The 21,319-nt window shown below is 41.4% G+C and overlaps 1 protein-coding gene across 1 annotated transcript in view; it reads right to left on the bottom strand.

The window, feature by feature from the left end:
* Positions 1-21,319, bottom strand: part of NPC1 (NPC intracellular cholesterol transporter 1) — a 27,203-nt gene extending 5,884 nt beyond the window's left edge. Inside the window, exons 1-18 of the mRNA XM_055800498.1 lie at positions 21,047-21,319; positions 13,914-14,036; positions 13,300-13,406; positions 12,562-12,737; positions 11,503-11,670; positions 10,624-10,873; positions 8,706-8,782; positions 7,718-8,088; positions 7,129-7,355; positions 6,480-6,580; positions 5,443-5,545; positions 4,327-4,516; positions 3,734-3,916; positions 2,943-3,057; positions 1,870-1,997; positions 1,640-1,780; positions 993-1,082; positions 689-879 (exon numbers count right to left, since the gene is read on the bottom strand). Coding sequence (XP_055656473.1) covers positions 689-879; positions 993-1,082; positions 1,640-1,780; positions 1,870-1,997; positions 2,943-3,057; positions 3,734-3,916; positions 4,327-4,516; positions 5,443-5,545; positions 6,480-6,580; positions 7,129-7,355; positions 7,718-8,088; positions 8,706-8,782; positions 10,624-10,873; positions 11,503-11,670; positions 12,562-12,737; positions 13,300-13,406; positions 13,914-14,036; positions 21,047-21,127 — 2,822 coding nt within the window. The 5' untranslated portion in view covers positions 21,128-21,319. The remainder of the gene's footprint in view (positions 1-688; positions 880-992; positions 1,083-1,639; positions 1,781-1,869; positions 1,998-2,942; positions 3,058-3,733; positions 3,917-4,326; positions 4,517-5,442; positions 5,546-6,479; positions 6,581-7,128; positions 7,356-7,717; positions 8,089-8,705; positions 8,783-10,623; positions 10,874-11,502; positions 11,671-12,561; positions 12,738-13,299; positions 13,407-13,913; positions 14,037-21,046) is intronic.

Here is a 21,319-nt window from a genome sequence, read left to right as displayed (position 1 = left end):
ACAACCATGTCATCTCATTCTGGTCCAAGCTACTTGCTCTCCACATAGTCCCCTGCTCCAGCACCCCATTCAAGGGCCAATCTTGCTCCTAACACTGCAGCTTGCAAACAGCAGGAGCTTCTTCCCTGCCTTCAAGTTCTACCACCAAGCTCAGCTTTCCATGCCCCTGTCCATTCTATGCCACATTCTATTCCAGATATTGTTGCCTCAATTTTCAGCCTTCAATTAGGCTGAAGTAAAGCCACTGAATTACAGTGGAAGGAATCAAGAAGAGACTTCCTTCATTTGTTAGCTACTGAACTCCAGGTGCAATTCCTGCTTAGCCTTGCTAGGCTAGTTTAGCCACCGAGTTTAGACGCTGAGCATGCAAGCTGTTTTCCAGGAGAGCCACACAGAGGTTTTCATGAGTTCTCCTTCCTACCATTCCCAGATTCCTGGAAGGATCAAGCCCCTGTTGCAAACACAAGTACGTCAATATATCCCACCACTCCAGACAGATTTTTTATCCTCATTCTAGGATATCGCCACAGCTTCTTTCCTTCCCCTGGCTCCCAAACCCACAGTACAAAACAAGTACAACAGAGTTAGTTGTACAATCAACAGCTGAGTCTGAAATAAATTAAAAGGACACACTAGTGAGCTACATCTATTCCATGTGACTATGCAGAGAAAAGCATGAAAGACTTACTAGCTACCAATTTCAGCAGCGTTGAAGACTTGCTGGACAAGTGAATCGTTATTACATCCCATTCCACCACACACCATGTTCTGCCCTTCCAAAGAGGTGTAGTTGTGCCCTTCTTCTAGGACAAAGTAGACAGGAGGACCTGCATGCAGGTACTTGCCAAGCTGGCTGAAGTAATCTATTACATAGGAGTCCTTAAAGGGAAAGTTTTGAGTTGCTATTACATAATGTTGAGGTAGTACAAGATGATATCAAGATTTCAATTCAGCCACAAATTGCTGAAGAGCAACAGTATCTTAAGACTTACATCTGGCATTGAGAGAGACTGATCCAGTCCAATTTCTACATTGTGTATAACTGCTGTACTGAATGACAGAACACCCACAAACACTGCTATCTGCAAAAAGCAAATTCATGGAAGTGAGTACTGAACAGAAACAGCAAGCAATAGGAGTAATTTCTTAAGTTAACAGGAACCATGCAAAGAGGCTCTAGTTTAAGTACGCTACTCAGGTCTTAGTACAACAGAGTTCCCTTTGGAGCCATAAGGGAAAATTTATACTTAGAAGGTACCTGTGAAAGATATGCCAAACGCCTTCTGTAAATAAGTACAGTAACCTCTAATAGAATCACAGATTCAGCAACAACTCTAGATTAATGGAGCGTAGGAGCCAACGTGTGCCAATTTTTTTTTTTACATACATCTAAAGTGATCTGATAGTCAGTAATGCAAGTCTGTGTCTGGGCTTTGGACAATCCAAGGTCAAGCCTCTATTTACCAGAGATACTCTTGCAGTTACAAAAGCTTATTCCAATACTCATGCTGAAAGCAAAAATATTAGAAGCTTCATTTGTTTCATTGTTGAAGATTTTTCTTCAGTATTTAGACCTCCAGGCTCACTGCACTTTGGCTCAAGTTTAGATGCCTGCCTACTTTAAACAGAGCATACATACTACTATTGGTCTCATCCAATCCTTAAGCAGATATGGAGAATACAGGTTCTTGAAGAACAGAAATAAGATGCTCTCAGAACGCTGGACCCCACTCGTTTCTTCATTGCTTTTGATGCAACACAGAATATCCAGTCTATTCCTCTGAAAATGGATGAGATGCCAGATTTAGTATGGCTCTGCAGAAGATGCCACCCCTGTTACATGGCAGTTACAGACGCATTTATACCTACCTCTTGACGCTTAATATCCAAGCCCAGGAGACTTACAAAGCAAGTGACTTGAAGAATAAAGTCTATGAGCACAGCCATTCCAGCAAAAAGGGAGAATGTGCGAACTGCTGGCATCGTAGACAGTGTCCCTGAAGAAAGTGACCCAGTTTGTTAAGCAAGCTCCCTTCTCTTAAAAAGGCATGAGTATTTTCTAGACATACACAATTTAAGTGCTAGCCTTAAAGCAGGACAAAGAATCATTCTCCTCAGAGTAAAGCAAGCAGACGATGTAAGCCTGGCTATGGCCGCTGTCTTTGACCTCTTTGCACAGACAATGTTGGTCAAACAAGTGACTAGCTTTAAGACATTTCTCAGTTTCAAAGTCTTGTGCAGTCTAAGTAGGAGTAGTTAAGGACTGCTGTCAAGCAAGATCTTACTTCAACGTTAAGCCACTCAGTGTAAACTGAACCAATGGCAAATTGCATTCCAGGTAAACACTGCTATCTGCAAGAAAAGCAAATTCGCAGAAGCAAGAACTGCGCAGAAACAACAAGTAATGGAAGTAATTTACTAAGTTCAAAGGAACCATGCAAAGAGGCTCTAGTTTAACTATGTTACCAAGGTTTAGTACACCAAAAAAATATTATGAAAGAATGCCAATTCATACTTGAAGGACAGCAGCATAAGATCCATCTCTAACACGCTGTTAGAGTGAACCTCAAACAGATCTGTTTTAGGGGCATTTTTCCAGGCAGTGGCAAGACGACTGAACGCAATATAGGAGTTGGTAATATACCAAATGTCAGGATGCACCAAGGTCAAATTTAGACTGGTCGGTTACGGCAAAAATCAGTAAAAAGCTCCAGCCTTTCAAGCTGAAAATCTTGACATATTCAGAACTAGATCTTTTTAACTGCCGGTTTCTTAAAGCACTACAGTGCCTATCCCTAGCAAAGGTCAAGTTAAACTTGATTATAGCAATGAACAAGTAAACAAAGCTTCCTTGCTTTAATTTTACATTTTAGTCTTGCACTTGTTCTTGCAACATGCAGATATGATAAGGCCTTTATCTTCAAATATTGAAGAAGTCTTACCAAGAAAGAATGCCACAGTCTCCGAAAAAGATGAGAGAAACATACTGGGTGCCACATCTCCCAAGACTCTACCAATCTGTTTATCCAGAGTTTCACCCTGAAGGCGCTCATCTCTCTGTTTTAAGGCAATAATTTATTGGAATTAGGAATCACACAATTTAGGAAGTTATTTCATATGGCGTAAAACCCCCAAAACCTTTTAAACATCTTTGTTTTCACTGTATTAATGTGAGCTAGATAAAAAGCAGATTATCCAATACAAAAGCAGCATGAACATCCCCTGCTGCCTTGCTTCAAACTGGACTTGGAATACAGTATTAAGTGCAGTAATTCAGCCAAAACTACACACTTGCCAGAGGCAGAGCCAGTTTCAGTGGGTTATTGAGCCTGTCAAATTAGAAAGCTAATTATCCATCAAGGCTTATGACACCAAGTCCCTGGTCTGAAGCATGTAGTTTAGTCCATGATTACTGCTCACAATACACTAAAACTACAAGTGATCAGAGAAGGACATTAAAAATATTATTTGTTTGTACATCATCAGTATGTGGACCACAAACTATGTTAAATGAACTTGATTTCAACCAGCAGTAACAAACAGCAGAGACTGTCAATTTTTTTGTGGAGGTGGAATGTATATAATCTCTGTTCTAAGACCACTAGGTGCCCTGTGAGGGTCCAGAGCTGTTCAGACTGGGCTGAGCACTGGAATGCAGGAGACTGACATTTGAAGCCCGTTAACTTGGAGAAGACAGGCATGTTTAGAAGAATCCGTGTGAAAGAATAGATACCTGAAGTGTCTGGACTATAATGAAAATGTTGTCCACCCCAATAGCCAGCACCAAGAAGGGAATTACTTCTATCACAATCAGTGTCACCGGGATTCCAAAGTAGCTGAAAATGCCTATAGAACATGCCACTGAGCTCAGTACAATCAGGATGCCTGCCATGCCCAGGGAGATCTTTGAATCCACCTAAAAAAAAGTTGTAACGACTGTCAACCAAACCGGCATCATCACATAGAAGATAACAGCAAAGGTAACAAGCCATATTCTCACATTTACTGTAGTTACTAGAAAGTTTACTTTTTCTGGTTCTTTTGAAGATCCAGACTTTTAAAAAAACCCACCATGAAGCTACAAGCCTTAAAGCTGAAGTTAACTGCACATCAAGTGAAAACACTTATTTGAGGCTATGAAGCACACATGAATTGTCAAGTATGACAAGGCTAACACTCCCCCTCCAGCTCCTGCCCAACGAGGACTCAATGCTTTAAGATTGAATATCTTTCCAGAAGGCTGATATTCAAGTCACTTAAAGCTAAGAAAAACTAGTTAGCAAGCTGTAGCTTCAGTGTTTATAGATATGAGAACTACATACATACCAGCAGTCTTCGACAGCTCTGGATATGTCCCAAAGCTATGGAGATGTACATAAACATTACAATATAGCTTATCAACACAATGCCAATATCACTTTTGCTTTCGCGATTGATTTCATCTTCAATACTCCGTTCAGCAGAAAATGATATAGTTAAATTTGGATTATCATAGTTCTTCAAAAAGTTAATAAACCTGGGGGGGGGAAAAAAAGTCAGTCACACTTTAAAGGATAAAGCATCTTGTATTAGAAGTAACATAAAATTGCCTTAACCAACTTCCAGGTATCTGTGCGGTACAAAACTGTGCTGCAGCCAGACTACTATTGAGGGACCTTCCTTGTTTTTAAGAGGGGTGCTAGCTACATACCCCTAGAACTCTTAAGTACTAAAAATACACTATACTGAAGTAATTTCCATGTTCTGTCCAGAATTTGAGGACAACCAGGTATCTTGCATAAGCTATTTCAAAGCCTAAGTGCAATTTTCCTCAAAGCTAGACCTAGAAGTACATGCATGAAATACGACTGTGGTTTGCTTGCAGACCTGAAAAATTTATTAGCCCTTACTTCAGCTCTCCTAACTGAAGGGATGTATTTGTGACACAGGTAGACACTAGTTGTACTTAATCTCAGACTTCCCGGTACAGTAGTTTCTATCCAAACTGTTAACCAGAGTAGTTGGCCTGTGCAAGCCAACATCAGCTCTTCAAGACAAAGCGGATTAAAGCTTTAGGTCCTCATCTGGAAGGAAGAGGTCTTTGAAGTTTAAAGTTTGAGAGTTACAGGATAATGTTAGATCTTTCCATTGGCGGTTATCAGTCCGGTAGATTGAAAAGCCTACCTTTGTAATTCTAACCAAAGTAAAATATTTCAGAGCTACTTATCAGCAAGTACTACCGGACTAGATGGCCACTAACAAGACTAGAACTTATGGCCTACAAAGCAGATGTAGTATGCCAGATAAAGTGAACGTCTTGGGACTGGCATAGTCCACCCTTAACCTGTTTTGCTGCCTCAAAACACATGTACTGAGAAACTAATAGTACAGGTGTTTCATGTATCCACATTCAAAGCTGCCCTAAGTAACGTATGCATCTCAGAATACAGGAAGCCTACTTACTCTTTTTCCCATGCCAAGGCTTTCATTAGCTTTCTTGAGTCATTATAGTAGTTGTTGACGGGAAAAGTAATAACAAGAGCTGTAGCATTATTATAGTTATCATCTGTATAACAGAAAAAAAGAATTGACAGGCATTATGAAATGCTAGAGCTTATGTTCTAGTATAGGCTGATACAATTGAGTTTAAAATTAGTATTGTCCACAGCAATCCCATCCCTACAACTCCATTAAATGGAAGGTTTAACACCACCAAGTCCTGCAACACACTACTGAAATAATAGAAACTGATAAGCACTCCGAATTGTATTCACTGTTTACCATGCTCATGGTACTCCAACATTAAGTTGTTGCATGGTTAGACAAGGGGCTACTCTATGCTTATGGCTTTCTATCTAGTAAGAAACAGGATGTGGCTTCCCTAATCACTGTGCCTCTCTTACATACTTAGGTTTTGTTTTACTCAATGCAAGTAAAACCCTACAGTTTAATCAAGAAGGGCTTGCCTTCAAAGGCTGGTTTAGTACATTTATGTTTGATGTATCTGTCAAGTTATGTTTAATTGGATAAACTGCTTGAATAAAATTCTGGCTTTAGAGTAATTATGGAAGGATTTCCTCTTGAACACCTTACTCTTTACTGTTTTGTCAGATCAGTGACAAACCTTTATTCTAAATCAAAAGAGCAAAATACATGCATGTCCTAGCAGGTCAATTTGAGATACTTCAGGTCTTTACCTAGTCCCCCAAAACTAGGGATCCTTTAGCTGGCCCAAAGCAGACTGAACATTTGCATACTTGTCAACAGGACAAGTATGTTCCAGTAATAGGCTGCTTGTATTTTGCACTGCCAGAGTAGTCTGCCTCCAGTCTCTGAAGAGTTATTTAAAATATCCTTACTTACTGAAATTTAAAAGAACTCCAGTTTCTCTGGAGTACCTTTAAACGCATGCGTTAAATGAGAATGCACCTTTAGGGCCAAAGACGGCACACAAGTATGTACTCTCAAGACTTGAACTGCAATACTGTGTTGCCACCTACCATCATATCCTCCCAACACCAGCCATGGGAATACAGGTCCACCAAATGTTCCTAAGCAGGGATCGTGAAGCAAACTTGTGTCATTCAGTGATGCTGGAGCCCTAAAGAGATCAGCAGCCATAACCGTTAGCTTCTGCTTAAAACGGAGGCACAGCACCACAGGACATAAAAGTAAAAAGCTGTTGTAACTGACTATCAAGACAGAAATTAAGACTGCTAGTGATACATAGCACAAGGGCAATGTTTGCTCTGAATTTAGATACAGTCTTAAAGGTCTCTTCCTTATAGCTTTTAAGACAAGAAGTACCTTCTACCCAACTGAACTAGAAACTGAAGTGAAAGCTTCGCAACCACCTTCTGTTACAGAACTTACTCCTCAGAACAATCTGAAACATGTTTAAGGTAAACCAGAGCCAGTGTCTGCACCAAACCAAGTGTAACTGGAAGTCCAATTAAAACATAATTCCTGCTAAAGTACTAGAACACAGAAACACAGGCAATTGATACTAACCTGCAGTTCCATGTAGTATTGAGAGTTTAAAAAGGGGTAAGAAAAGGTTCAAGGGAGTAGTGAGAACTAGCTAGTTTTGTTTGCCAGCCAGATCTAGTTGGCCAACAGTTTGGAAAAGCATGTGATCATACTACGTACCGAACACAGTATAAGAAGTGAGTGTGGTAGTCTGCATAGACAAAGAACTCGTCTCCAATAACATGATCTAGAACAGAATGACTGTTCTGAAAGTAGTTGAGTACACTCAGTATAGTGCAGTTGTTGTTGTAGGGAGCAAGAGGAGCCAGGCAAATGTCTTTCAGCATTACAGTCTCATTGTCAAAAGAAGCAGTTATGTTGACAATAGCATCCTGCAAATCCAAAACCTTGGGGGGGGGGAAAAAAAGTATAGTTTAAAAGCAGCACAAGAAAGTATTTCTGTTGCAAGACAGGACTTAAGTGCATATACTATATTCCAGTTTCCAGAGACAGTGGCACATGTCAACAGAAGCACATTGCTAGACCTATTATTTCTACAGTCACACTAAGAATACTTACAGGGACTTAGCTTGCAAGTCTACTCTAACAAAGATTTTCAGCACAAAGCTTTTATGGCAAGACTAGGATTTTGAATATGAATATCTAGTGATTGCTTTGATGGACACATGGTGTTACAGATGGAAGCCAACTCCATATGGTTATACCTGTTAGGTAGGTTTAGGTCTTTGCTCTTGAAAGTCCCAGTTACCTGATGGAGAATCTCTTTGGTGAGCGGGGGCCCAAAAGGTGTATCTGCTCCTGAAGGGTAAGGTGAATAGGTGTCTGGATGGCTCTTTGGTGCTTGAATAATAAGTTGCTCGGTACGAAAGAAAGGCCCAAAGTGTGTGTCAAAGTACTCCTTTTCCTTGCGAGCTTGGCTGCTTGGGGCTGACCAGAGGTCTACAGGGTTTGTAGTTGCTTTAATATATACAAAGCCTGAGCAGCACATTGCTATGAAGACCACAGAGAAGAGGATAACAGGACGTGGATTTCTGACACAGAAAGCCCCCCATGACGTGAATGTCATCCTTAGACCATTTTCAAACCTTTCACCAAGCCTTTCACCACAGGTAATTTTCCCTGTAAGAGAAAGAAGTCAATGTTTGAGAAGTCAGTTAAGCAGCTTTTGTGACACTAGGAAAGATAAAATTTTATTCTAGCTGTGTTTGTAGTAAGCACCAGAAGCTATGCCTACACTGATGGTCAGACCCAGAGACCAAGCCTTGACTGAGGTCAAGGGGGCAGAAACCAGCTTGTACCTAACACTGCCTCACCTAATGTAAGACCATCTTTTGACAGCAGTAGGCACCGCAAATAAAGGCAGGAAGCAGCTAAAAGATAGGTAAGATTAAGATGAACTGCCTCAGCTGCTACACAAAGTCAACTACAGTTCTTTCATGGCATGCTTTGAATGAATACATAGATGGTTAGAACACGATCAAATCATTTTGGATTCATGTTGTCCTCCCTCTGCCCCAGCTACAAAGCACTCCAGAACTTTCTCTAATAGAAAGTAGGTCCATAAACCATGCACCCAGGGCTTCCAGCAAAATAGGGTTAAGTATGATTCCAAAAAGAGAGACAATTACTAGAAGAAATAGAGTCCTGTAAGAATGGATAAGGTCTAACAAAGCTAAAGCTTCAGAGTCCATCCACAGGAAGGCACCGAAGCCAGCTTTCTCTTATTCAAGACATACCATTGTCACGATGGGAATTCACAGAAAAGGCTATATTGCTGTCAATTGGTGTGTACTCTGAGACAAAGTGCCGCCTCCTGCAAGACAGAGAGAAAGCTATGTTACTGTAGAAAGGGGAGCAGGGTAAGAGTAGAGCCCACTGCTAGTAATAAATTTGATATTTTACTCCTCCAGAATCTAGAGGTGCTGTGTTCCCCTTGCATCTATTCACTCAAGAGCAGCAATCTCCAGCTTTATGATCCTTTGGAACAACTTGCAGCCATGTTAGCAGTCTTAAACTTTTCCAGCTTGGATCAAGCATATGTTCTTTATGCATATTTAGAAGATCAGTAGCATTAACAGCTCAGAATTTTTAAATTGATCATAAGAATGATAATATTTGCAAGAGATTTCTAGATTAGAAATATTTTATTTCAGTCAAACTGCTTGAGCTACACCTACTTAGCCTGAAGAAATGGCGAAGCAAAGGAAAAGGGCAGTAAGGTACATTTTCTGTCCTGAAAGACAGGCAAGTTATAGCACAGAACACTCATGATAGACCTATATTGCTTATACTCATTCCCAATACCCAGGGCAGGAGATAGATTACTGTGAGGAGGCTATTGAATTTAATCGGATCATGGCAACTGTCAACCACATCGCAAACACCCCTACCATTTAATGTAGTTTACTATGCATGTTGCCCAGTACCATAAGGCTACTAAGCATGTAGTAAGCATGTTGTACTCACTATCCCTTTCCATGCAGGTTTAATTCTTATTATACAGCAATTTCAGATTACTGGTCATAACTGACTAATATTGAAGTTACACCAAAAAATACTGCCATACTTAAGGATATTAGGGAGTGGAAGCATCTGGAAAGTGTTATTAAGAAATAATATGTTGTCACTGCTCTGGATTGCTAGCACACCCACACCCAAGCATTTATAGCTACAGCTACTAGTGTACTTCACTAGCAAGTATCACATAGCACAGAAGCTGGCTTGCTGTCCCTTACTTTTCCTTAGCTTCCTATTCTGGAAAAAACTAAACAAAAGCCGACCTTCCAGTAACTATAGCATTTTGTAAATTATTCATGACTTAGTTTGCAATAGGGCAGTGATTGTTTTGTTCAATTATTAGTCCACAGAAACTGCTATGAATTGCATGTGGCTGCTAATACTAGACCTTGCTCTTGCAGCGGTCTTGAATTGACTTCTTACAATCCCATTACCTTCAAGTCAAACTTTTAGTGATTCTTTGCCCTCAGCCACATTTCCTGGCAAACTGAAGTGTTAAAACACTTTCTCTGTTACTTCTGGCTGTTACATGTACAGCATTTTACTGAAACACTGCATGGGGTAAACGGGCCTCTCCACTGTTGGCATTTTCCAGCTCATTCCAATTGCAACTTAAGGAACAAGCTATTTCAAGAAAACAATATGATTGCATTTTTAGTCATATGGGTTCTCCAAGACATTAGTTTATTACTGTACTGACCTAGTCTTAAGCATTGTAAAACCCCACAGCTTCCAAAGAAGTTTGACATTTGAGTATGAAGGCAGTTCACCGCTCCTAGAAAGCAGTGCTTTGAGGTTACCTTAATGCACACCAGCCAAGAACAGACACAGCTGAACTGAGACTTTACTCTTTACCACAAAGGCTTAACATCTATCAGATGAAGCAGATACATTCCCCAGACTTCTACATACTCAAGATCTTGCTTATGAAAGTTGTAGGTTTGTGTATTTGACCCTGTAACTGGGGATGTTATGAGTTACACATCAACTAAACTGTCTTCTTTACTCTCCACCACATTGTTTTAGGGCGTGTCCCAACACCTACAAGTATAAGCATCTGCTATAGAACACAATTTTCAGCTGGGTGAAGAAGTAGAGGAAAAGCAAGCGACTCAGAGCTGAGCATTTTGATTTTACCTGTAACACCAGACTCCAAAAACTAGTGCAAAAAATACAAGTAGAAATCCCATGTAGGAGATCCACATTATGACATATACAGCATCCAAACCAAACAGAAGCCAAGGAGCAGGCAATGGAGGGGGTTGAGGTTTTGGACCGCAAACAATTGAACAGTCCTGACAGCTGCATGGTCCTGTCAAATCATCCACAGACTCATTACAGCCTTTGGTAGCATTGTTCATAGGTTTCATTCCATGGACAGGAACATCTGTGACAAACCACAAGTTACAAAGCCAGTTTACTACCAAGTAAAAATTCAGATCTTCAACAAAACATTCTCAGTTAAATGAGTTAACCCTTTATATGAAAGCTCCTAGCCTCTATATAGGGCAGCTTTTCTTTGCCTTACAGCTGAAGCCACCGCTACCTTTTCCATAGCAGGTACCAACTACTTACGGTTGTCTACTGACTGGTCATGTTTTAGAACACTTCAGTCTGTAAAACCAACAAGCAAATACTTTTATCATCCCGGCAATGATTTGTTACCCCCCTCATCTGTTCAGATCATGATTATGTGCAAAAGTTTCCTTACAAAGAAGTCCTAAAGAATCAGGGTACCACCCTAGTTTCCCCAAGGAATACAAGCTATCTAGTTGCCTAAACTCAGTCCATTGCTTAATGAGTTTTGAGATCTATACAGCAATAAGCTGTAGACAAAGTAAGCATGAAGTACAACTTCCATGCAGAAACAGATTTTTTTTTTTAATCTTAAATTGCTTTGAAAGTCTCTGACTGCAGATATTTATAGCTGGGCAGCTGTTCAGCAGACCAGTACACTAGCTATAGTACACAGCCTTTAACAGAAGCTTCAGAGGCAAGGAGTGTTCAGTTTCTTACCTGAAAAGACAGGAATAATGCTGAAAGGAGTTTGTCCATTGTCTTTGCTAAACATGTACTCAATCCAGTTGGTTGCATTGCAGTCCTTGACATCCTTCCCACAGAGCAGCCCCAGTGCTTTAACATTACTTGATGGAGCCTCCACATCTTTGCAGGCATTATACATTGCTAGGAAGAGTAAACAAAGACAAGAGTCATAAACCAATGTTACTGTTGAGTGAGCACTACAAGCACTTCCAACAGTTACAGACACACCAAGTTCAAAGAACATGCTTATAGCTTTCAAGAGGAAACATCCTAACAATAGTGGAATAATGTTTTCAGTTGTATTTAGAGTATGTAAGGTTGCAGTGCTGTGTAACAGAGTAGGCCTTACTCTTAGTCCGAGTAAGTCACCTGAAGCTGCGTTACCCTAGAACCTACTTTACTGTTTGAGGGGGAACAGCACTTAATATAAGGTTCCATTCAGGGGAAGTCATGACAAATATTTAAGGTACTTTTGACCTCTAGGCCATATATGACTTTCAAGTGTCTCATAACTTGACTAAATATCACTGCACAAAGTAAACAAAGACCGAATTAATGCTTCAAGCTTGCTATAAAACAAAAACACAACCCAAATTTGTTCGTTTTTTGAAAAAAATCTTTGGGTTTGACATAGGACTACAACAGTCCATTCAAGAGCAATGAGTGCCTCTTAGAAAACCACTGTAGTGCACTGTGTACAAACTTTACTATCATATACTTGCCAGACAGTTTCAGTATCAGGTAGGCTTTGGACATTCAGTATTTGGCAACAACTTTGTTTTTCTGAAGTTAATGTCCAGTACGAGCTGCGTCTTCAAAAACACTGTTATTAACAGTGTCAGTGTAATGTCTCCTACCCAAGCAGAGGTTAGTGTTACAACAATTTCAAGGGGGACCTACTGGTACCTATTTGATGCCTCAAACTTTGAAAGACGGTCAAAGAGATGTTTCCCCCCCTCTCAGTTCTTCCTGAGAAAGCATTGGTCTTGTTACCTTGACAAAAGCCTAGGTAAGTTAACACACTTTACTCACCATTTGCAAAGTGTTCTCCAATAAAGTACTGCAGCTCTGTAATGCTACTTTTGTTCTCTTTTGAAATTGGATCATCATAAGGTATGGTGCTTGTAACATTCAAAAAGTCAGACTGATTTGGACTGCAAGTCAGTTCACAGAAGAGGTTTATCAAGTTGTAAAAACATGATGGACATCTGGGTAGGAAAGTCAACAAACAGCAATCAGATTAAGAGATAAAGATGGAAGGCATATTGATCTAATGTACAGAGCAAGCATAAACATTCTGTTCAGACTGACAGAACAAAGTATTTAAATTCTGCAAGTTTTTATCAGCAATACAACATTAGTTGGCACTTAAAATTCCTCAATACTCCATCAGTAGCATCAGCTTCATTCACTAGCAGAACTGCCTACCTCAAACAGCAGACACAAGTAGAATCTGAAGGAAAACACAACTGCTGCTAGCAAGAAGACTTCTGTTAGAACAAAAAACTGAACAGTACTTTATGTCACTCTGAAGGCTTCATTAAAAATACAGTAGCTTGAGACTAAGGTAATGTTGATTCTACCAGCAAACTGAACCCAGACTGCAAGTAGTTGTTTCATGAAATTAAAGGATAAGAAAGTCACTCCAAGAGCTTGCTCCAATAAGCCTTTAAATGAAGTTACCATCTTTTCTACAGTCTGCTTAAACAGAGTCTTATGTTTTCTTATTGCATTACAAAGCTATAGTTGCTTTGCTATTCATTAGCATACCTGGAGAGAAACTGCAGAGGCAGCTGCAAGTTGTTTTTCAAAGTCTGAAGCTGATGAACATCACAGCAAGTGCTAACATTGCCAAAGAATAAACCTGGACAGAGTTCCTTAAATGAAAACAATAGTGAGATTGGGAGTGGAGGAAGGAAAAGCATGTTTAAGACTTCAGAACTTGTTATAGGTATGGGTTCTGCTTCATATTTCAAAGACAGTAGCTGTTGCTGTGGGAGATGCACAGAAAAAAAATAAATCAGTCTAGCCAATGAGATTTTTTAAAGAACAGGAAAAACCACCACATTTGGTTCAAGGCATCACTTCCTTTTAAAAAGCTCCTTCAGATGATCTTTAGTCACCAAGTTCTATATATAGAATGATAATGGAAGGTTATGTTTGTGAAAGCCTGTAATCACATGCTAGAGACCTCTCATTTCTGAACAGTAACTGAGGTGTACTACTCTCATACAGCTGGGGCTATGAGCTACACTTGAGAAAACAGATTATCTGTTCTTTCATCAAGTTAAGACAAAAAAGCTAAAGGTCATAGCACAGGTCCAACAGAACACAATAAAGAACTCCAAAGTGTAGAATTATTTTCAGCTCCCAAAGAAGCTCACCTGCATTAAGTCATAGCCATCCTCTGGTAGTGCTATTGGTGGTCCATCATAAGCACAGTTGTATCTCTTGTCTCCAGAAGCAAGTCCACATTCTCCATACCAGACACACGATTGTGGAAGTACCTAATCAACATGAGATAACCAATTTACTGCAAGAAATAGTTGCCATATTCCTCTGCTACTGTAGAGTTTATGTGCTACCATTCCAAAAGTAATTTGCAGTCCAGATTAGGTAACTTCCTGCCAATTTAAACATCAGCATGTACTACATAAAACACCCATTAACAAAAGCATGGATTTTTTGACAGGTTGCACATCACCACCGATCTCCGGCTCACCTCCCCACCTTTCCTTGCCCAGTCTACAAACATGCAGTACACTTTCTATAGTTAAGACCAAGTATAAGAGTTAAGAAAAGCCTAAATCAATACTTGAAAAGCATCTCAAATATTCAAATATAAGGTGATGTAGAAAATGTGTTCATGCAAGACAATGCATATGATTAGCAGGTTAAATTGTCACTTTAGAGCACGAGTCTGTATGTGGAGAGAAGTATATTGTTTATATGCATTGTATCAGTTCTTCCTGCCACCTTTTAATCCTTCTTGCAAACTCAGTCACAGTGACAGACTGAGGAAGTAGCAGCATAAAGAGGATTTTGAAACATAACTTCACAGCTCTGCACTCACCATAGAATGCCATATATTGTCACAATCTCAAAGGATGCTCTCCACCACTTTCAAACTTAAGCATACAACATTTAAATGGGCTTACAGTGCCAAGTAAATAAAAGCTTCAAGACTGATTTTGAAGCTATTTCAATTTAAAGGACTATGGAAAAAATCAGAAATCTCTTCATATGTATAAAATAAACTGAAAAAGGCTAAGAGCCTCTTGCAAACCTTGTTTTTTGTCCAGTGATACCAACCCCAAGACATCTGAAATCCTAAACCAAAATATTTATTCTGAAAATTAAAACATTTAATACAATAACAAGTTATTTACAGCAAAAGCTTTAAGACAGCTTCAAGGTTTTCCTGTGCACCTGGGCTACAAGTAGAAAGCAGACTGCACAAACATCTACTACACTTCTGCCAGCTCTGATCAGAAGTTTGCATGGTACAGGCAGAGAGATAACCCACCTGTTTTTATCTCCTGAACAACTTTGACCTAACATTTTCAGAGAAACACCATATGCTTACACTGCAGGGACAGACTGCCATGCTTTGTGCTTGACCATGAATAGCACTGTTTACTGACTGGTGAAGCCCCTGAAAAGCTGTATTCAAAATACTCAAGAGCTACCCAGAATTATGCCTCCACAACATCCATTTTGTTCTGAACACCACTAACAGTTCTTCAAAGTACATCAGTAATTTTTATTTATTTTTTTTTAAAATCAGGGACAGTAACCATCAACAGTTTACCTGACCCTGTTTGAATTGTTTCCCCATTAACTTAACCTAGACAACATGGCCCAATTCAAAGTTACTCACTATAAGCCAGGTCCATAAGTCAGTTAAGTACCACCCATCCAGATCACAATCTCTTTTGTCTACTCTTGCATTTCTTTGAACTAAACCTATAACCATCTGCTAAGTATCACCATAATCTTACAAATTAGAAAGCACCCCTTAAGGTGCAAAACACTGAGTGTTTAACACCAGCACAAGCCAAAAAGTTAGTCTCCAGGTTATGGGAATTTATTTACAGAAACTACATTGTAAATTTGTTCATGTATCAAATTAATCTACAGACATTAACACTTTTTGATGCAAATTTAGAAGTCACTGTCTTCACCTCTGCTTCCTCATACCTGTATACCTCAGTGCTACTAGCAAACAATCTATAGTGGGAAAAGAAAATTAAGTGGCTGTATGCACAAGTGTCAGAAGAGACTTAGTCATCTCCTCAAGCAGAGCAGATTCACTGTTATTCCTGCAAAAAGGCAAAGAATTTTTAACTGCTTACTACTGCCTGTGAGAAGAGAATTAGGTATTTCTTCAATATCAGGCTGGCTTCCATGTTTAGTCTAGAATAGGTTATAATCATACTTTCCAGGAGCACTTTCCAAACAAGACTTTCTGTGCTTCATGAAATCTTGTTATTGAACACTTCATTTTTAAGTCCCACAAAGTTATCAGCCTACTCCTTTCAGAAAGATTTAGCTTCCTCCAAAGTAGAAAGTGTGGGAAAATAATGCAGTTACCAGTTACAAAAACGAAAACAAACACAAACCAGAAACCTCACACTTATCAGGGTACTTCTAGCACAGAAAAACTTCAAAAATGTTACTGCCTGATTGGGTAGCTGAACTTTACTTCAAAAAACCAGAACTATCTGTATTTCAAGGTAACACTTCCTTGGTTATAAATGTGCAGATACAAAATAAAATACAAGCTGTATTGTCTATAAGTTTACCTACAAAGGTTTTTTGCCATCATTTTCAGGACAGAACATAAAGCAACTTACTTGTGTATGACACTTGGTCAGGCACCAAAAAGCATTCAGCTAAACACACAACAAAATAAAGCATGATGAGGCATTTTGGACCAGTGTTAGTTTACACCTGTAATGTGAATAAAGAACTTGGAACCATATTAGCGAGGTTCCACATCAATAAAACCTATAAAGGAAAAAGTAACATGTTTATCACTCAGGATTTCAGCTTGTTTAGAAAAGCTGAGCAAGCAAGTTACTTTTAACTGCTAGAACACTTACACCTAGAAGTGCAAGTCTGAAAGCTCCATTTCAGTATTAACACCAAGAATGCAGATTCAGAGACAATCTAAGATTGGGTATTTATGCCATGACCTAGCAGGATCTCACTAATAAAACTCTGAATTTGTTTTCTGAACTGGTAAGCTTTGCTGATCTTTGATTTATAGTGGTTGAATCAAGTCAATAAGCCTAAAGACACCAAATCAGTCAAAGACAGCAGCCTAAAGTCACCAACATAGCTCTCGGACATTAACAAGTCAATAGCATGTTCATCAGTGAGTCAGCCATAAAATATGGGAGAGGGCTGGTCTCCTAGGGTTCAGACGCTATTCAGGGATACTACAAGTAACTAAGTAACTACCCCATTACCCCTGATAAGATATAGCTAGAAGTTCTCCCCCCCAAAAAAACGTCTAGTAAAAGCTAGCTTTACAGAGTAAGACAAGTACTTTGCTCTTTCCATTCTTTCAGAAGAACATTCTTGCACTGGTAGGAAAAGAGGGGGGGATGAGGTAGGTGTAGTTTTAAATAAGTCCTAGTTAACAAAGCTACTGCTTGCAGAGTCAGATTTTTCAAGTCACTTAAGATTTGGGTGAACAATCATCTTTCTTAGACAGGCGAGAGCCCTTGTAGCCCCAAGATTAACAGCGAAATGCTGTGTTGAACTCAACTGCTGTCTGAATAAGACAAGATACTCCATAAGACTAACACAGGGTTGAGTTTGGGTTTGTGATTAAAAAAAAACCACACATTAGTAAGTGTTCCACATTTTAAAATGGCTCTTTCCTAAGTACTTCACAGAGCAATAGCAATATAACTTTAGGCTAAGGCTGCCCCCTCCTGCCCCCAGCGCAATTTATGAACCATATGGCAGTATACTAACATTAGCCTTCAATACATCCCCAGAGTTCAGAAAAGTATATTTCTCCTTCTGGTAAACTCACTCTGAAGAGATATTTCACCTCAGGTCAGAGCTCCAGGAGCCCTAATAACAAATTTGCACACAAACAAGTATGGACATTTCACAACTACTAACATTCTACAAAGGTTCTGTTACAGCTTTCTGGTTCTCAGGCATTATAATTTGTTTGCAAGAAAATTAGCATTCCAACAGATCATAAACACATTTACTTCAGTCGAAGTTTCTTCAATTGCATGTTGAAATAAATCAACCTTCAATGCTTCCACCAACATTAGCCATCACCAACAACGAATATGTAGCTGTCAAACAGACAAAGAACAATGATGATGTTGTATACAGAAACAGCAACTATTTGTAGTGTTGCAAATACCAGATGACAAGTGAACATTGTTCGGCTCTCCAAATTAAAATTAGTAATACATGGAAGAGGCAACAGCATCAGATACAGCTGTTTCTCCTTCCTTCATCTAGAATGGTACATCTGGAATCTTGCAGGGCAAGAAGACACCAGGAAACAGCATACTTGCCTGCTTGCCTCCCCACCCCCACCCCCCCATGCCCCCACTATCTAGTCCACAACCCACTTAATAGCTGGTATTGCCCACTGGATTGAGAAACTGAGTTTGGGGAAACAACACCATGTTACCCTTAAAGGTAACACTAGTTTCTGGAAACAGGTGACCAGGTCAAGTTTGCAACCTGCCCCTGAAGTTACATGTTAACTCACAGTCCTCCCTATGACAGGAGGTCCATGGACTACAGGAAACTTCACAAGCTTAATTCTTATTCCATCTCTTTCAGTGATTTGTTCAGAGGCAGCCAATTCAGAGACAAGCTTTGCCTGCCAAACCCCTCCTGTTCCTTTGCTCATAGGTAAAAGGGACTGTTGCCTTTCAGACAAAAAACCATCAGTAGCTGCTTCTGGTCAGACAAAGCCAGCCCCAGTTTTGGAGCTACCCAAGCACACTCCACATATCACAGGAAGGCCAAGTAGGAAGGGAAAGTTTCAATAACAGCAATAGTTCAGTATCTGTGGGAGTAAGCTGGTGTTAGCTGACAATGACTTATTGGAAAAAATACAGACCTACTGCATGCATGATCAGAAAGCTCAGGGCTCCTAGCTAGCAGCTGTCTGCAGCTAAGGCCATCTGCACAAAAATCTCTGATGCCTTGCAGGGGAACAGTAATACTGCACAACACTTGTTTTGTCTACTGCCCAGCAAAATACTATGCAGTTCTACCAGTCATTCCCTTCAGTCACCTCTCCCCTTCTAAGACAGCTTCCTCACTTTCCATCCAGAGAGACTACAAACAAGTCACTCCTGATTTTCCAGGAAGTAACTTAGTGAAGTGGTTACTGTCTTGTTCTGAAGCTACACTGTCATCCCTGCCAAGCAAGCTGCTCCACACAGTCATTTCAAAACTCTGTGTCCAAGGTCATGAAACTGAACACTGCAGGCCACTTGGCAAGTCAGAGAGCAGCACCTGCCATTAACATCCTCCCGTAGGATTTCAGAAACTCATATATATCCTACAGCTTGGGAACCCAGCTTTCTTGTAGATAAGAAATCTGTGTCCAGCCTTGCTTACCCACTAACTTGACAGCTTGTGGTTTATACAAGGATCAATGAAATAGCTGCCATTAAGCACAAGAGACCCCACAGTGGGACATTCACAGAACAAGAGAAGTTACAAGACTTCATCCTCCTGTAAGTTCATATTTAGAACAGGACTAAGGAAGCCAAGATTTTCAATGTAATTCTTGGATGGCATTAATGGGTAGTTAACCATCAATTAGTAATGGGTTAGCTGGCACAAATCTTGCATCATACACTGTTTGGTGTTAAAGGTACATGCTATACAGACTGAAGACTTCAAGTTCATTGTGAAAGTGTACCTAACAGAAGGATTGCAAACTGAAACGTGACTCTACTCCACTGACTTCAGGTTCACCTCCACAATGCTTCTCTTCTGCAAGCATCTAATACTATATAGGCTCAGCCCAACTGAAAGACCAGCATCTCTTTGAAAGATAAAGGTCCACTTTGTGTAGTGTTAGTCTGAACAAGAGTTAACACCAAAACCCCTCAAATTTTGCCTTTACTTTTGTAAAGCTGAAACCTGCATGGTTAAAGTAATTTTACAATATTTACTTATGAACCACAAAGCCACATCCTCTGCAAGGATCCCCTAAATCTTAGGGGAACTTGTTTCAAGCTCCTCTAGCTCAGTATTCTTCTGTCATCTAAAGGAAAGCATTTTGTCATTTCCTTACCAGCCTAGGACACACCTCATTGCTACAAGATGGTATCTCCCTCCAAAAACCTTACAGAAAGGAGTGTTGGTAAGCTGTGAAGTCCAGTGCCTACCCACCTGAAGATCATGAGTCATTACTAAGCAATCAGCTTCTCCAGTGGTAACAGAGGAATGAATTCCTAGTTCAAGCTCTTCAGAGGTTGTTTGAGGAGGACAGGAGAACATCAGCACACACACAGGATGACAAATTTGTGAGTTTAAAAAGGGTTAAGCATAGAGCTTGACCTAGAAAGTATGTTTCCAAGTCTGTTAGAAGGAAGCGGGGAAAAAACAAACCACCAAGGCTTACAAGACACTCCTGGTTTCTCCAGAGGAGTGTGGAGGCATTTCACTCCTATTGGACTACAGCACAAACAGCACACGACTGACAAGAGAGAAGTGAAGCTTTTACAGTACTTTTTTCCTGGAGTATCAAGAAGTCCAACTTACTCTAGTCATTAGTTTTAAAGGAAACATGTAGTCTTCATACTGACACATCGATAAACAGCAGATACTACTACACACAGATTATTACTTCCAAGAAGCTGTCACCCAGCATAATAAACACTCTAAGCAAACCGAACCAGACAGCGAGGACATATGGGAGCCTCTGCACGAACATGTGACTGTGCGGCCACTCACATGCCCAGGGCATTGCATAACCAGGGCACACCACAGGAACGCGGCATCCCGGGCAGCTGCTGCGTGCAATAGCGGGGCACTAGGGCCGGCCAGAAGTTGGAGCTCGCTAAGCCCGAGCACGCCCGCTTTGGCGCCCAGGTGCTCCCGGGCGGGCCTGCTGTGTCACCGGGCTGTCCCGCACCCCCGCCTCGCCCCGGCCCTCGCCCCCAGCCCGCCCGGCGCCAGCGCGAGGAGCGAGGGAAGGGGAGGGAGCGCCCCACCGGGGACGAGGGGGAGCGCCCCGGGACCACTCGCCCCCTCCGCGCCAGCCCCGCGGCCGGGCCCACACCTGGCGGCGGACGGGACAGCCGCGCCCCTCAAGCCGGTTTCCCCGCCCGGGAGACACCCGGCTTCAGGCTGCGCGGAGAGCCGCCGCGGCTCCCCCCAGCCCTGAAGCACCACGCGGGGGGATGCCGCCCCCCACGGCGGGCACCCGCCGCTCCCTCTCCTGCCGACGGTGCCAGGAGGCCCGGCGCCCCCCACCGCAGGCACAGCCGCCCCGCGGGGGACTCACCCGCGCCGGCGACAGAAGCAGGAGGACGAGGACGAGCAGGCCGAGGCCGCCCCGCCCAGGGCTGCCTTGCGGGCTCCCCATGGCGGCGCGGGCAGGAGCGCGGGGGGCCGGCAGAGCTCTCGGCCACAGCACCGAGAGGAGGCGAAGAGACAGCTGAGGAGGAGGCGGCGGCGGGCAGACGCGGCGGCGCAGGTCCGGAAGGGCCGCTCTCGCCAGGCCGGGCGGTGCTGCCAGCCCCGCCGCCGGCCCCTTCGAGGAGCGGCAGGGGGGACG

This window comes from Falco peregrinus, chromosome 3 (genome assembly GCF_023634155.1).
Source record: "Falco peregrinus isolate bFalPer1 chromosome 3, bFalPer1.pri, whole genome shotgun sequence".
In the NCBI taxonomy this organism is placed as follows: Eukaryota; Metazoa; Chordata; class Aves; order Falconiformes; family Falconidae; genus Falco; species Falco peregrinus.
Note: the sequence above shows the minus strand (reverse complement) of the source record. Positions and strands in the feature narration are given on the sequence as shown.